Below are 17,757 nucleotides of genomic sequence, written 5' to 3'. Positions count from 1 at the left end.
AGAAATCGATGGATGGTTTCAAATCTTCAATCTCGCGAAGGGAATGAAACACGATTCGTGAATTTAGCCAACAAGAACTCGATCCAGAAAAGTTCAACCTCAAATTTTCTTTTAAAAAAGGCCTGATTTCTGATCTTTAATCGGATGCAAGAACAGAATGAGGGAGGCCAATCGGCGTTTCTGTGAAATAGATGAAATGATTTTGAAACGAGAATCATTTCATCGAAATCCAGAACACATCCATTCCATTAACCAATCAATAAATATAACCAGAACAGACAGTCAAGAAGTAAAAATCTACATTCATCACACTCCACTCATTCAAATCAATCAAGAATTCCACTAGACCAAAAAAAAGAATTTCACATATATATATTACAAACTAAAAACAAAACAAAATCAAAATACTGCTCATCTCTTGTAAGATCCAAGGCTTTCTACCTCCATGGACGGTGAAGAAGAAGGAGAAGAAATGCCTGAAGTAGCAGCAGAAGCAGCAACCATAGCCAAGCATCCTTCACTCCAGGCTCGTCTGATCGGGTACGAGACGGACTTATGTTTAGACATGGAGTGAGAACAACGTCTGTTATCACGATCGTGAAGGGCGCAGCTGCAGTTCTTGTGGTAAGGACGGCGGTCGATCTCGGCGTCGGAGCCGGCGATGCAGCCGTGGTAGACGGATCTGAGTAAGGCGTCGGCCATGGAGTCGTCCGAGGGGAATGGCCGTTGCCGGAGGAGGAGTTGAGGGAAAGAGGGGAATGGAGAGGGAGGGGTTTATATAGGGAGGGGAGAAATTAAAGAGGGGGTTGACGGGGAGACAGTTGTCGGGAAATGGGAAAAGGGCGAATTAAGCGATGTGGGATCCGTGTAGTGTGCGTATGAGTTATGGGTTTGTGCGTTGGGAGTTGGCCTACTTTGCTTCTTGCCGCCTTGCCATGTGATGCCAATCAGCCTTTTGGGTTGTACAAGACATTGACTCACTCCCTATTTCTTTAATTTTCTCAATAAATTATTCTTTTTATTTTGTTTTATTTTCTCTCTAACTTTTTAATTTATTCTATTTTGTCATGTGTAATGCTCATATACTATTCACTTTTTTTTTAAAAAAATAATAATAATAATATGTGGGATGAAAATCAAATTTCTAACTTTGAGCTTATCAGATAACAGTCTTGTATATGAATTAGATTGGATTAGGACATTTTTTGGACCAATCTAAAAATTCAAGTTGGTTGGATTGACAATAAAGGATCCAGAAAAGTCTCCAACCCAATCTTTAAAATTCAGTTTGGGTTGGGTGGTTAGTTATAACTTATTTTTTCTTTTTAATTAAAAATATGTAAATTTAAATACAAGACAAAACTGATAAATAGTATATAATAGTATTTGGAGTATAGACTATTTTAATTTGAGTTATAAGTATTTTTGTTTGAGTTGCAGACTATTTTAATTTGTGTAGAAAATAATAAACATAATAACAAAAAGAAAGATAGATGATGAGTGGAAAATAGTAAACAATGTAGTAAAAAGGATATTGAAATAATATTTTCTAGACTTAACTGTAGGACATAAATAGTTGTAAATGTCACTATATATTTGGTGTACTAAACATGGAGTCGGCTATAACAACTCACACAGCCAAGTGCAAGTTGGTGCCCCAATTATCCCTAACTTTCAAGTTTTACACTTTAAATCACATCTTTTCATTAAATACTTACTTTAGTCACTAATGTCTATTAATTATTTTAAAATAATTATGAACTGAATTTTGAAATTTAATTTTAATCGTTATAGAAAATAGTGAAACTTAATAATTATACTTTTTTAAATTTATTTATAAACATTAATATTAAAGATGAAAATAGAGTATTTAATAAAAAATAAAGATCAAAAGTGTAAATTTTGGAAATCTATGGACCAATTTGAAATAAAACTAAAAATTCATAGGCAAAATTGTAACATTTTGAAACTTGAGACTAAATTGAAACAAAACTCAAAACTTAAATACTAAATTTGTAACATTTTAAAATTTAGGAATCAAAGGAAAATTAGACCCAACACATAGAGGGATCAAAAATGTATTTTTTCTAAAAATAAAAATATCTTTTGTTATTAACTTTAATGAAAGTAGCAATTTATAATTAAGATACGTATATTAAATGATTACATATTAAAATTTAGAGACTACATTATTATAAATTTAAAATTACTCTAAATCGATATAAACTAAGGTTGGAATATTAAATTATTATTAAACTATTCTTTAACGTATTTTTTATTATTATTATTATTTAGCTTTTAGTCGTCTGTAGAACTCGAGGTACGAGTTTGACTTTGATACGCTAATAAATGAAATTGATAGGAATGGAGGTTTGAGCAATAGGTTTAGGAAACATAAAATATGTGTCTCTCTCATTATTTTGTTATTTTCTACCACACTTGCTCCCACCTTCTCCATAGGTACTTTAGTTTTGCTTACAGATTTTTTACTTAATGGAATGCTTTTATAATTCTTTTTTTTTTCTTTTTACGATATATAACGTAGAAGATCAAATTTACTTCAAAATTGATAGTATATTACCTCCGGTATCTAATCTCACTCATTTATTATGTTTAATATTTTTAATTATCTATTTTTGTAGGAATTCCAACAAATTATGCATTTTGGAGTGCTATGTATTGTTTGGGATTAATTTGAAGTTACTGAGAGTTATATCGAGCACCTGGGGCTTTAAGGACCGAAAAAGAGAAAAATTCTCCCAAACAGTCAAGTGTCGCGACACTGGATCGCACATAAGATAGAAGCAACATAAAGGGCTGGCGAGGGCAACGCCACAACATCCATGAATAAGCACTTAATGTATTTGGTAAGATTTATCTAGATGAACTTAATGCACTTTAAATTTACTTCTAACTTATTTTATTTAGATGTATGTACGTGCACAAATTGACTCCCCTATCATCAATGGATGTCTTAGCTATAGATTTTAACTTGCGCATTTCTCTTTTATTTGTTTAGCTTAAATCGACAAGTAGTAAAGGTTGAATCATGTATGCTAAGGAATGTAGACTTCCCATAGACCTTGAGTGCATGCCAAACGTGGATTAAAAAATTAATTGATTAGTTAATTAGGCTACCTAATTAGTTAATCACATAATAATGGAACCCTAGAAATGCAAATGTTTGATTCTATATAGGTGCGTTCGAACCTAATAGGACTAAATCATTTAGATTAATGAAATGCAAATGTTTGATTCTATATAGACGTGTCCGAACCCAATAGGACTAAATCCTTAGATTAATTAGGGCTTTAGCTTTAATTAATAATTGGGTGTCTACTAAGTTCACCCAATGAGTTGACAATCCATTGCACCAATGAGTTGATTGAGCCAAGTAAGTCGTTGTGAGCACGTAAAGGATGCATGTTTAATTAAAAAAAAAATCAATAATCGAAATTGTATTGGAAGCCTTTCTTGTTCCTAAAACTAGATTTTTTCAATCTTAGGTTACATTTACCGGTTTTTTTTTTTTTTTTTTAAATAAATTTTCATGCCTTATTTTTATGCAATCTATATTTCACACAAACCCTCCATTTACCGCTATAATTAGCGGATTAGCTAAACATATCTAGCATTTCGCTGCGGATTGACTCAATCTTGACGCCAATGCTACGTTTTAGTAGTACTAGTATTATAAATGTATTTAATCTGTCGAATGTTAGCGACAACTTTCAACCACTACCATAGTGCATGTTTGATGCTAGTTAAACTATGTTGATTTTGGCTTTTATAAATTATTATTTTCTAAACATATGTTTTTATAAATCATTAAGGTTTCATTTATATTGAATTAAATTATTCATTTTCATTTACACTTAAAAGAGTTTTTTTTTTTTTTTTTTTAAAAAAAATATATACATGTTCGCGCTATGTTTTTGAAGAAATATGTTCATGGAATCGAACTTGTGGTTATGTTGATTTATGTGGATGTGATTCTATCCCTAGTAATTGATCATCTGATTCCCTCGGTTGAATGCATATGTTTGATTTGAAGAAGCACGTGAATATTTTTGAAGTTGAAGTCTAGGAAGAACGTTTTTATCTTCAGAGAACATTGTGAGTGTTCTTCAAGTACTTAGAGAGTATTATAATTATTAAGAAAATTATTTCTAGGCTTTCTAGAATCTGAAATTTTTAAAGCTTTCAAATGAAGAAGAAATCCTATGTTTAGACTTCTCATTTGAGTTTTATAGGCTTGGGTTGTTGATCCATGAACTTGGCCTATAGGCCCAACTAATTGAATTTTGGGTTTAGTTGACTTTTGGGCCAAATCAAACCTATTTTCAAACTCAATTGAACATGAGCCCAAATATAAATATTAAACTGATCAAATTAGTTAATTTGATTCTAGGGTCATGACGAAAACACGAGACATCATTGAGATCTATCAACTATTGTCTTTAATTTCAACTAAGACACATGTTGCCTTTTAACTAGTCTCATATTTGATAATTTGCCACTTTGTCTTCAATTTGAGAAATGACATGACTATTTGTGATTGATCCAAAATTCTTATTCAACAACATTAAAAAATATATATATTTCCAAATATCTTTTATAAAAGGAAAAATTGCAAAAAAAAAAAAAAAAAAAAAAACTTGTGAATTATAAGGATTGTTATAATCACAACCTCTTGAATCCATCGATCTATTCTCTAAACTAACAAAAATGTTACAATTTCACCTTTAAAAATAGTAAATTGCACAAAATATCATTGGAATGGAAGTGTTATTCCAACACGATTGTTCAAACTATACCATCAAACTCAAAATATCATATATCGATTTTGTATTTTATTAAAAGAAGATAACAACTCAATATTGTTATGAAACATTTTTAGTGGATAGACTACTATTACCATTTTCAAATTTACAATCATTTTAATACCATATCCAATAATAGTAGGAGATTCAATATATCTATGGATCCCTCATACATACTATGTATGTCAGTTGAGTTATACTAATTTGAATTTAAATAAATGAAGTCAAAATTGATTAAATAGTAAAATTTTAAAATTTTATTAATATATATGAAAATTTGAATATTATGTCAAAATGAGCATAACTCAATTAATATAATATTTGTATTATCAACCTCGTGCCTACCACAAAATTAATCAAATACCTCTCAAATATAAAAATTGAACGTTACACTGAAATTATTGAAAGGAGTTTTATGTTAAGAATAAAGTTGGGCTTAAACGGGCCTGAAAGAGGAGTTGTAGGCTTTGAAGCTTACTTGCCCAGAAAGCTAATGGATCGGATTCTTTATTGGTCTCTTTGTTATCCCTCCACCGAGCCGACGCCACCGCAATATTCCGCTGTGGTGGTTTGCTTCAGAGTTCGGGAATTAGACTTCTAGCCAACCCTGCACAGGTCCTCGACAACGCCGTCGTTCCGTTCTGGTGGCGGTGGTAGGTCTTCGATGGCCGGAGGAAGACGAAGAACGAACCATGCCAAAGCCAGCGATAGCTTCAAGAAGAACAAGAGTAATTCTGGCAGAAGAAGATCAGACCCGTCATCAATTCGAGGAAATTTGTTTGTTGATGGCGGGTTTTTATCCGATTGGCAGTTTCAGTTATCGCCGCCAAGTTCTGCTCGAGGTGCGATTTTCTCTTTCCTTCTCATTGCACTTCCGTGTCTCTGCATTTGCTTAATCGTACTCGTGTAAGGCTGGTTTTTCATTTCTTCTGTTGGTAAAGAACGATAATCTGAGTTGATAATTTTCTGTTGAGATTTTCTTTGTACTTTTATTGATTTTGCTTTGGTATATTTTCTTCAGAGGGAAATTCTTGGGCAAAGGGCAAGTCTGGTTCAAAATCGGCTAATTTAGATCGTAAAAGAATTGCTTCATCAAGTGGGACTAAACAAGCCAGTGGTAATGCTATTGGCTACGAATACCCTCCTGCTCCGAATCAGGTATTTCTTATTTGAAGAACGTTCTTTCCATAGATTGCTTTTTAGCCTTCTTTGTTCTTTTATCCTTTTTATCTTGAGTTTTCTTTTCCTATTAATTGTTATATTTTCTTTAATTGTTTTTAGCTTTTCTTGACGCATTCTTTATGAGATATATTTCTGTCTTGGCTTCTTTATACAGTCTTTTCCTAGTATGTCGGAAAATTTTATTTCTTTGGAAGCTATTTCCTTCGTGTTCTTTTAAGTTTCTGTTCTATGAAATTACTTCTTTCTAGTGAGATGGGAGGCACTTTTAGATTCATTTTAAAGATCTTCTTTTGGGGTTTTTTGCAGGAAAGTTTTCATTCGGAATCCCGGGGTCTGCAGTATGATGCAGAGTGTAGCTTGGACAACTCACAGCCTTTTATATTACTTAATTCTATGAATAATCAAATTGTCGCATATGTAGATGAAAACCCACCATTAAAGGCAGATAATTTGGAATTTACTTATGATTATGGTACTAGTTTTGTGTTAGGTGACAGTTCACATAGAGGACTGGGGTTTCACGATGAGGATGAACTTGTTAAAAATCAGAACACGGATGATGATTCAGCCACACAAGTGGAAGGAGGATTGTGTGCTGGTTCATTATCCTCCGAGAAGGAAACTGGTAATGGTGAGAGGGTTAATTGCAGGGTAGGGGTTGAGACAGCTAATGAGATGCTAGCAGAAGCATCACCCTCCAACAAATATTCTCCAAGGAATTCAGGTTTCTTGTCAATTGGTGGTGTGAGATTATACACCCAAGATGTATCTGATGAAGGGGGTGATGATGATGGGGAGTCATCTGACGGAAGTTCTGAGTACTCTGAGCCTCTAGAGTCAGATGAATCGTCTGAAAGTGATAGCTCTGTAGAAATGTCTTGCAGTGGTTCAGATATTGATGACGAGGTGGCTGACGATTATCTTGAAGGGATTGGTGGAAGTGAAAATATTTTAAATTCCAAATGGTTAATAAAACAAGAGTTGGTAGAGTCTGATGATGATAGTTCTAACAGTAGCCTTGATGATACTTTAGAGAAATTAGGCGGCATTGCTTTGCAGGAAGCATCTAAAGAATATGGAATTATGAAAACTCCTTCAAGGAAGAAGAAAAGTTCTGTTGTTTCTAGAGATCATTGGTCAGCATTGGCTCTAGATGACTTGCTAGTAAAAGATACTAGATCTACATCAGCTAGAAAGCAAAAGAATGTTGCTCATTTTGCTTGTTCTTGGCCTCCAAAAGCTCCAAAATGTAAATCTGCTAGAAAGTATCCCGGTAAAGATCTCATTTTCACGTAGAAGTTATTAATTAGATACAGCTTGTTTATTAATGAAACCAATTTCTGTGCCTATAATTGTTGTACATGCCTTCTTTTTCTATGAGAAGTTATTTGATCGACTGAATGCAACATATGAAAGAAGAAAAAGGACCCAAGTCCACTAGGGGAAGTAGAAAAAAAAAGGCTTGCAGTGTAGTTCATACCCAAATTGCTGAAAATAATTGAATTTGTGAGAAAAGGAAGAAGGATTTGCTTTATCTAAAGAGCTCTAGGTAATTTAGCCAAAGAACCTTAACTTGATTCTTTAAAATATGACCTCCAGGAATTAAATAAAGCAGAATGCAGAATAAGGTCTACTCCGTGAGGCTTGTAATTCCTTCAGACACAATCTGTTGAAGAATATAGGACTTGAATATGTAGATTCTGGGAATAAGGGAAAAGTTGTAGCATTCCTAATCGACTTCTGCTCTTGTGTCATGTGAATTCATCTAGTAAACTTTTGATATGCAATAATATTGCGCTTGATGTCAGGTGAAAAGAAGAAATATCGTAAAGAAACGATTGCAGCAAAGCGTCGAGAAAGAATGCTTAATCGGGGTGTTGATCTAATGGAAATAAATCTGGTATCATTTATTTAATTTTCACCTGGTGTTGGATTCTCTCTAAAGTTTTGTTATACAAAGGTCATAGATCACTTCTGTAGTATGCACCTGAATAATGAATAATTAAGAACCTTGTTCTACAAAACATCTGAAGTCTAGTACTGTATGGTTTCTTTTCACGAGACCTCTATACAATATTCTCATTACTCATTCTTCGTAAAAACACGATGTACTAATCTCTGAATCTTCGAGCCATGGTAGAATTTTTAATTAGAAGCATAACTACTTGATGTAAAATGATATTCAATTTTATTGCTATGTTATTTAAATAATAGTGAGTAGAGTGGGGGAGGGGGGAGTGTTGGGCACAAAACGTGAGAAGACCTGGGATTGAAGAGGGTTGTTTTTTTTTTTTTTACTCTCTTTCCTTTATTTTTTTTTCTTAAAAAACAATCAGTGTGCCCTGCAGTCTGATTGCATTCCTTTGATCTGCGGCAGGAATGAAAAAACAATCAGTGTGCGCTGCAGTCTGATTGCATTCCTTTGATCTGCGGCAGGAATGAAAAAACAATCAGTGTGCCCTGCAGTCTGATTGCATTCCTTTGATCTGCGGCAGGAATGTCATTTTCATTATCATTTCTTTTCATTTGCATTTTCGCTATGTGAATATGGCCTTATTGTAGTCTGACTTTGAACAAATGGTTAATTGCCTCCTAGTTGTACGAGTTTCATGGATGGGTTGCTCAAATCCAGCTTTTCTTTGAATTTTGCATTAACTAATCTTGCAATTTGTTTGAATTGTAGAAATTGGAGCACATGGTTCTCAACAGAGAAGATATGTTCGCTTTCCAACCTATGCATCCCCGTGATTGTTCCCAGGTATGTAGAATGGTGCTTCACCTGCAGTTTGTTATCAGTTTGTGCCATGGAGGGTACAATGTTCCTTGTAATATTTGTCCTTTTAGGGTGTAAACTTGATTGATTCCTTTAAGCTCCTCCTTTCCGGACCCTTTTCTTTTGTCAGAAGTGACATTTGAATATCATTAGGTACGAAGATTGGCTGCAATTTACCGCTTGCATGGTGGGTGCCAAGGTTCTGGTAAAAAAAGGTAAACGTTAATTTCTTTTTCTTATTTGTTATTTTAGTCATTAACTGTTGATGCTTAAATTTGCTTCACTTTTTTTCTTCTTCTCAGGTTTGTAACAGTAACTCGAACACAGCACACAGGAATGCCATCAGCAAGTGATCAAGTCCGCCTTGAACAGGTGGTTGAAATCTTTTTGGTTTGAGAATTATGTTTTGGATGTTGTTGGAGTCAACTTCTTGGATGGTCAGTGAACTTACCTTCCCCCCCCCCCCTCCCCTCCCTTTTTCTTCCCCAATCCCAGCTAATCGGAGCAAGAGACGAGGATGATGATTTTCTTGTTGCTGAAGGCTCAAATATAAAATCACAGGGCAGCAACAGAAGCAGAGAAAAGAAGAATACCAAAGTTTGTGGTTTGCACACACTGGAGCTTGATAAATCTGCAAGTAGTAAGTCGAGGTCGAAGGGTTCTGCAGGTAAGGGATTAAGTCAGAAAATGACCGGCAAAAAATATGCTGACCAACCTGTCTCATTTGTATCGTGTGGAGTAATGCAACCAGAACCAATGGACGAGAAAACGACTAGCAATTCTGAGGACGTAGATAAAAGCAAGGATATCGTAGCTGCATCTGAAATGAACGAGATGACCACTAGTGATGTCAAGAATATGGATATAAGTAGGGATAGTATTGGTGCATTTGAGTTGTACACCAAGGGTTTTGGGTCGAAAATGATGGCAAAAATGGGATATGTAGAAGGCGGAGGATTAGGGAAAGATGGTCAAGGAATGGCCCGCCCCATTGAGGTGATGAAACGGCCAAAATCACTTGGGTTAGGCATCGAGTTCTCCGAGGCCTCGACTTCTGCTGCTGGTGATAACCAGGCAAGTCGGGTTTCCGCCGCTAGATCTGGGTCCGGAGCTTTGGGAAAGTCCAAAAAAATTGGTGCTTTTGAAGAGCATACCAAAGGATTTGGGTCGAAAATGATGGCAAAGATGGGATTTGTTGAAGGCATGGGATTGGGAAAAGATTCACAAGGAATAGTCAACCCTTTGCTTCCTATCAGACGGCCTAAAGCGCGAGGGTTGGGTGCCAAAGGATAGATACATACAAGAATAACTATTCGTTTCATCATATTTGGTAATACATTCATTCTCTTAGACGGAGTCATTCTGTGTCGTTCCTCATTAACGAAGTAAATTTAGTCCTCTTGTTATTTTTGTTGTTTCTTGTTCTCTTAAATTAATAATGATGGAAACAAAAAACTTGATTTTCTTTACTATTAAGAATAAGGAGTGTTCATGGAGTTGGGTTTCTGGCCTAAAGGCTACACTCTGACTACAATCCAATTGACGAGGACAGAATAGAAGGCTATGGTAATGACCAGACTCGATTCAGATGAGAATCTAAAACTGGACGTACAAATGTAAGAAGAAAAAGTAAATACTAAATCTTGTATTTTAAGTTGGGGCAAATGGCAAAAACCATCCCTTAAGCATGAGTTATAGTTGTAATTCTATTTTCAAACTAAGTATTAAAATTGAACCCTCAAACTTAAATAATTATAAAAATTGTAACCATTGTATAAGTTTGAGGATTCAAATTTTATCATTTGGGGTTGAATTTTTATCTCTCGTAAGTTTGAGAGTCGAATTTTAATACTTGTATAACTTTGAGGGTTCAATTTTTACCATTGAAAGTTTGAAGGGTAATTACAATTACTATTCTATTTCTTCTTTGAATACAACAATTATAGGATGGGGGTTTGAACTCTTGACCTCTTGGATCGAAGTGCATGTAAATACACTGATCCAAACTTATTTTGGTGCAATTACCACCATATTTCAAGGGTGGTATTTGCAATGTGTCATTGCGTTCAGAACTTCACTATAGATATAAGTTTTGAGTTTTTCTTTTCTGCTTTCTTTTTCCTCCTCCGTTCTTTCATGCTTTTGCTCGTTTGCTCTTTTCTTTTTCTTTTTTCCTTCCTCGTTCTCACTCGCTTTTTCATCTTGTTTCTTTCGTCTTTGTGGAGATGGAACAAGGAAATTTAACGAGGTTCACTGTATTGTGATTTTGTTCGTGTTACCCCAAAGGGGAACTTTAATGGTTGTGTGACTATGATGGATAAACCTTTTGTTGTGAAGATTGACGACATTGCATTCACATTTCTGTCGGTAGAAAAACTCTGAGGAAAAAATGCTTATCATGTCACCTAGGTTCTTCCTAAGGCCAAATCGAACATAGCTTGGCTTGTTAGTTGTTAGTGTTCTTTGGGCATTATTGGGATCAATCAAGAAGAGGTTTAGCCACATTATAATTTTGACAAACATGTAATTATTAAATTTTTTAATAAAAATATTTATTTCAAGGGTGAAATGTACTTTTGGTCTAAGATTGATGTCTTTTGGTTCCTCAAATTTCAAAATAAACACTTTAGTCCTTCAAGTTTGGAAAATAGTTCTAAATGATTATTAACTTGATCTTGATAGATAGTTGACTAAAGGAAAAATGATGTGGCATCAAGATGACAACTTTTCTAATTCATCATGATTTATTCTCACCAAAGGAACTTTTTTGAATCAGTTTTGTTTCTATAGATCTAGAAAAGTTTCCACATATGTTGCCTATATAAGTGAAAATAAATCGAAAACATGAATCGAGTTGATCCATGACGAAACCAGATGGCGATGATAAGGGGAAGATTGCAAGTGATGGTCAATGGAGGATGAACAAAACGAAAATCTTTTGTATAAATCTCAATATTTACTTTTCAACACAAATTTTACAAAGGATTTATAATTGAACCGACACTTTTGGGAGATAAAAAGGAAAGAAGAAAACTTAGTAATAAGTCATTTTTTGTTTGGTATTTTACACAATGTATGAGAAATGCAATGGTAGAGAATGGTTAACGAGGAAAGGGTTCACTATTCCTTGTGAATCTTTTTCCAATCCCATGCCTTCAACGAATCCCATCTTTGCCATCATTTTCGACCCAAGTCCTTTAGTATGCTCTTCAAAAGCACCATTTTTTTTTTGAATTTTCCCAAAACTCTCGACTCAGTTCTAGCGGCGGATACCCGACTTGCCTGGTTATCATCAGCAATAGAAGTCGAGGCCTTGGAGAACTCGATGCCTAACCCAAGTGGTTTTGACCGAGCCATTCTTTGACCATCTTTCCCTAATCCTCCACCTTCTACAAATTGCATTTTTGCCATAATTTTTTACCTAAAACTCTTGATGTGCAACTCAAATGCACCAATACTATCCCTACTTATATCCATATTCTTGATATCACTAGTGGTCATCTCGATTATTTTGGATGCAGCTACGATATCCTTACTTTTATCTATGTCCTTAACATTGTTGGTCGCTATCTTGTCCATTGATTCTGGTTGCATTACTCCTCATGATACCAACGAGACAGGTTGATCAGAATACTTTTTTACGGTCATTTTCTGACTCAATCTCTTTCCTACAGAACTCTTCGACCTCGACTTACTGCTCAAATATCATTCTGAAAAGGAGTAAAAAAAATCCTACATTATCCTCTCAGTGGCGAAAATGATGACAAAAACTGCAGATGAAGCAGCATGGTATATGCCTCGGAACAATTATGGGAATGTATAGGTTGAAAAGCCAACATATCTGATTTATTTTGCCAGTATTGACATTTTACCGTTTTCCCTTGTTTATATTTAGTGGATTTAAAATCCCAACTGTAAATCAATTTCTTTTTTTTTTCTTTTATTATTATTATTTTTTGAGTTTTCATAGGATTCGAATTTCTAATATTTTAGTCATGGTATCTTAACCCATCGAGATTTGTGCATTAAAATATTGATTCTTAAAGGAGTGAGAAAAAATAAACTTTTTAATACATAAGTTCTGAGAATAATTTTCATTTAGTTTCTAAGTTTTAAAATGATACATTTTTTACTTTTAGGGTCGTTTGGATCTCAAATATTGTTTCATATGAATAGATATTAATATCTGGAATTTGAATGTCTAGATCTTAAATGTTTGGATATACAAGATAATTAATGTTTGGAAGTTAAGTATATGTGTTAAGTTTACCAATTTTGTATATAGAAACCAAAATTAAATAAGTACTTAATTAAATGTAAGAGACCAAGTGATGTAGTCATTAATTAAATTTAACATTATTTAATTTATTGTTATATTAATTAATTAATTAATCTGTTGAAATAAAAATAAATAAGTACCTTTATATTAAACATGTATTAAACATAATTAAACTAGTTTCAATTAATTATTAAAAAATAAATTAGTATAAATTAATTATAATATTGATAATTAATAATAATAATTTATATTAAATAGTTAAGATACCACTTTTATGTTGAAATTTATTATGTTAAATAATATATTTACATTTGATAATTAAATTAAAACTAATAATAATGAATAATTGATAATAATCTATAACTTAATTAGTTTATATTTTTTTCTGTTTGTCTCCTAGACATAAAATTCTCATCATTCCGCAAGATATTAAAAAATCCATATCAGGTGGGTTTTAAAGTTCCTTGGATATTAATATCGTGGGTTTTAAATATAAAATTTTGTGAAACAAATATTAAATATCTGTCTGAAATCCTACAGAAAATCCTGTTAAACAAACGGGGCCTTAAATTTTGGATTTAGTTCCAATTTAGTTCCTAAGTTTTAAAATGTAGCATTTGAGTTAGTTTTCATTTGATCCATAGATTTCAACAACTTTTACTTTTACTCCTAAATTTTTATTTATACTCACAATTTTTGGTGTTAACTTTCATTTAATTAATTTAAAATAATTAGAAATATGAATTTCTTAAAACTAATTTTAATATTCGTGAAAAATTAATGCAAACTATTTCGGTTGTAATTAATTTAAAAGAGATCGTCAAAAATGAAAAAATAGGAAAACTACTTGCATCTTATAAGAAAAAAAATGGTCAAACGGAAACATCTTCAATTTTTTAAAAAAATTCAAAACTACCCTTTCATATTTCAAAATTTTTGCACATATATTGCCAATTCGTCAATTTTTTCCGTCGCTTCTTCGTTCTTCTTCTTCATTCTTCTTTTCCTTTTCCTTTTCTTCTTTTTCTTCGCTTGATTTCAATTTGAAAACTTCTGGGTGTAGTTTTCAACTTCACAATTTCGCTTGATCAATATTTTGACAACTTCAACTACAACTGCAATCATGCCTTCAACTTTAACTTCAACGAAAATTTCAACTTCGATTTCAATTTAGTATCCCCGATTCAATTCGCCTGATCGTTGATTTCAATTCATTTTTGTCTTCTTGATCAATCATCACCAGATTTCATTCTTCTTTGTGGATTTGATCGATTGTAGGCACATTTCTTCTTCTTCTTCCTTTCCTTCTATCCAAAAAATAGAATTCACCTCTCCAAAAATTGAAATGTGAAAAGTGAGTGAGAGAAGATTCGGTTTCATATCAATTGCTTAGTTTTTTTTTTTTGTCACTCTGTTTTTTTGGCAGGATTATGTATTGTCTTATTATTTGTCTATAACGAGATAGAACTCTATTTATTTGTTTTGAATTGAATTCACTACTTTGTATTATATTGTATCAGCGAGATAGAACTATCCATTGATATACAACGATATATCACTATTTTTTGTCTATTACTTATCATTGTGATTGGGTATATCGGTGATAGATAGAGATAGAAGTCCATCTTTATCCATCACGGATAGACAGAGATAGAACTCTATCTTTAACTATCCCTGATAGATAGAGATTGATGCCTATCTTTGTGTATCTCTTTGTTTTCTCCTTATTTTGTTTTGAATTGAATTCACTAATTTGTATTGTATTGTATTAGTGAGGTAGAACTATTTATTGATAGACAACGATATATCACTATCTCTGTTTATCATTCATCATTGCATGAGTGTATCGGTGATAGACAGAGATAGAAATCTATCTTTGTCTATCATTGATAGACAAAAATAAAACTCTATCAATTCTATTATCACTTATAGACAAAATAGAACTCTATTTCTATCTATCACTATTGAATACTTTCATTATGAGTTTCTTATATAATCTTTTTTTCATTTTTGTAGAATACCATGACTATTCCTATAATTGTTTTTTATGGAGGACAGTGGAAGGATTATTACTCCTATGAGAATTATGAGGTTGGTGGAATTTTGGTAGATGAATAAATAGTCTTTAATGGTTTAATTGGTTTAATATATGAATAAATTCAATTGAATGAGTTGGTAGATTTTTCAGTTTTATTAGATTTTGGTAAAAAAAAAAAAAAAAAGGTATGCAAACTGTGGTTCCAATAAAAAATAACAAAGATGTTTTTCGATATCTAACTTTGGCTAAAGATGCAATCAATCGACGTCCATTAGTTGCTCATGTAAGTGTTTGTTCTTTGGAAGGGTTTTCTACTGCTATTAGTAGTGTAGGTGACGATGGTGATAGAATGTTATATTTAGGTTCTTGTTCTTCTTCAAATGATGAAGTTATATGAGATTTTTTTTGTAGTTATTTGAAGGAGGAAAACGTATCTGAAAGCAAAGAAGTACATTCAAAGTGTTTTTACATAAATGCAGTGAAGAATAATCTTCAATTTAGAACTATAAGATCAAATTCAAAGTATGTTGAGTTCAAATGTTTGCACGAAGGCTGCAAATGATATGTTAAGGCATCTCAGTATAAGAACAGTGAGTTGTGGATGCTCAGGAAGTACATTTCTGAGCATGATTATCCATTGAACACAACTCAAAGTTATCATAGGCAAGCTTCTTCATCAGTAATTGGCAATTGCTCGATAGATGATTTAGGTTCATGTCTACGGATCAATCCATTCTTAGAGGCATTATCCATAAGGCTCGTACAAAATTTGAAGTTAATATAAGTTATCAAAAAGCTAGGAGAGCAAACGAACACACAGTAAAGATATTAAAAGGAGATGCAGTTGAATCATACACCTTGATTTCAAGATTTTTGGAAAAGTTTAATGACATGAATTCATGTATGATCTATTTTTCTTAGCAAATTTTTATCTCTTTCCATTGTAGATAGAAAGTGATAGACAACTACCACTATCTATCAGTGATAGTTGTCTATTACAGTCTATCTTAGATAGACAGGGATAGTTGTCTATCACTGTCTATCTTAGATAGGCAACGATAAACATCTATCACTACCTATTTATACAGTTTTGTTACTATTTACGGTAATAGAAATATTTTTATGTATTTTTATCGGTACCTACACTGCTTTAGAAATGGATCATAGTGGTCATTTCAAGTTTTGCTTCATGGCTTTTAGTGCATCAATCAAGGGGTGGAAATACTGTAGATTTATTGTATCTATTGATGGTGCATTTTTGAAGTGTAAGTTTGGTGGCATGCTATTAACAGCTTCAAGTTTGGTGGCATGCTTTAACAGCTTCATCACTATATGGTAACAATCAAATCTTTTCCCTTACATTTAGTATCGTAGATTTTGAAAATGACGCATCATGAACATGGCTTTTTTAAAAACATATGAAGTAGTTTTAGGGAATGGGAGAATTTAGTCTTTGTTTCTGATACGCATCTTAGCATTCCTAAAGGAGTTTTAAGAGTGTATGCTAATGTTGAGTATTGCGTGTGCATATAACATCTCTTAAGAAACTTGAAATTTTATTTTAAGGATCCATTTCTTGATAATTATTTCTTTAATTGTGCAAATGCCTATACTATTAATGACTTTGAGTACCACATGAGATGCTTGGAGTCAATCTACCCGAATAATTGAAGTTATCTTAGTAGTGTTGGGTTTGAAAAGTGGACTTGGGCATATCCACAAAGAATAAGGTATGGAATGATAACATCGAATGTTGCAAAAAGTATAGACTCCGTTTTTAAGGATGCTAGAGAATAACCTGTGGCTAGCTTGCTTAGTTCAATCAGAAATATATTGAAAAAGTGGTTTTATGATCGAAGTAAAGTTGCTTTTGCAATGAAAAATCCTTTGACTTGTTAGGATAAAAACATATTACGACGAGAATATGAAAAGTCAAGAAGTTTCTTGGTAAAAATTCTGTCTTTTTTTTTTTTTTATTGTTTATCTATCACTGTTTATCTCAGATAGACATTGATAGTGCTCTACCTCTGTCTATCTCAGATAGACACTAATAGTGTTCTATCACTATCTATCCTAGATAGACATTGATAGTAATCTATATTTGGCTATCTTAATTTGAAGTTATCAATAGGTAGACTCAGATAGACAAGTATGTAAAGTGTCTATCTTAGATAGACAATGATAATCTTTTTTCTTGAATAGTTGTTGATACCAATTATCTTTCTCGTATTTATCTATTAGGTTGATCCCATTAGTAATACTGAATACAAGATAATGAATGGAGATAAACAGTTCATAGTGAAGCCAAACTTGAGATCTTGCAGTTGTCGAGTATAGGATTTTGAGGAAATTCCATGTGCACATACACTTGTTCTCTGAATGCTTAGATACCTATTCTTATGTAGTTGACTTTTATTATAGAAGAACATTGTCAGCATCATATAGTGATTGTGTTCGACCTATTGGAGTTCATTCGGATTGGAGAGCTAAAGATGATGTCATGAAAACATTACCTTCTCTTGTTAAACATTAAGCTGGAAGACTTAGAAAACAAAGAATTCCATCTGTGAGTGAATTTAAAAGTTCATCAAAATGTACTCGTTATATTCGTAAAGGTCACAATAGTAGGACTTGCAAACTTCAACCCATTAATCAAATGATG

General features: G+C 32.9%; 2 protein-coding genes across 2 annotated transcripts; one reads left to right on the top strand and one right to left on the bottom strand.

Annotated features, from left to right (window-relative positions):
- Positions 1-320: 320 nt before the first annotated feature.
- Positions 321-792, bottom strand: LOC150037718 (uncharacterized). Its single transcript, XM_090311198.1, has one exon. It carries the CDS (start codon positions 700-702, stop codon positions 412-414), a length of 291 nt encoding a protein of 96 aa, XP_090167324.1. The 5' UTR covers positions 703-792; the 3' UTR covers positions 321-411.
- A 4,473-nt stretch (positions 793-5,265) lies between these two features.
- LOC120069254 (D111/G-patch domain-containing protein) lies at positions 5,266-10,274 on the top strand. Its single transcript, XM_039020972.2, has 8 exons — positions 5,266-5,665; positions 5,845-5,981; positions 6,312-7,278; positions 7,814-7,905; positions 8,689-8,763; positions 8,932-8,993; positions 9,081-9,150; positions 9,274-10,274. The coding sequence occupies exons 1-8, from the start codon at positions 5,488-5,490 to the stop codon at positions 10,069-10,071; spliced, it is 2,379 nt and encodes a 792-aa protein (XP_038876900.2). The 5' UTR covers positions 5,266-5,487; the 3' UTR covers positions 10,072-10,274.
- The last annotated feature ends 7,483 nt before the right edge of the window (positions 10,275-17,757 follow it).

The sequence above is a fragment of the Benincasa hispida genome, chromosome 2 (genome assembly GCF_027475165.1).
Source record: "Benincasa hispida cultivar pf3 chromosome 2, pf3_genome.v1.1, whole genome shotgun sequence".
Lineage (NCBI taxonomy): Eukaryota > Viridiplantae > Streptophyta > Magnoliopsida > Cucurbitales > Cucurbitaceae > Benincasa > Benincasa hispida.
This window is presented reverse-complemented; position numbering and strand designations above follow the sequence as displayed.

What these genes read in the sequence shown, in the direction of transcription:
- LOC150037718 (XM_090311198.1), bottom strand. Translation starts at nt 702, where the DNA reads ATGGCCGACGCCTTACTCAGATCCGTCTACCACGGCTGCATCGCCGGC.
- LOC120069254 (XM_039020972.2), top strand. Translation starts at nt 5,488, where the DNA reads ATGGCCGGAGGAAGACGAAGAACGAACCATGCCAAAGCCAGCGATAGC. An exon ending in ATCTAATGGAAATAAATCTG is followed by an intron (nt 7,906 to 8,688) that starts GTATCATTTATT and finishes TTTGAATTGTAG; the next exon opens with AAATTGGAGCACATGGTTCT. An exon ending in CAAGGTTCTGGTAAAAAAAG is followed by an intron (nt 8,994 to 9,080) that starts GTAAACGTTAAT and finishes TCTTCTTCTCAG; the next exon opens with GTTTGTAACAGTAACTCGAA.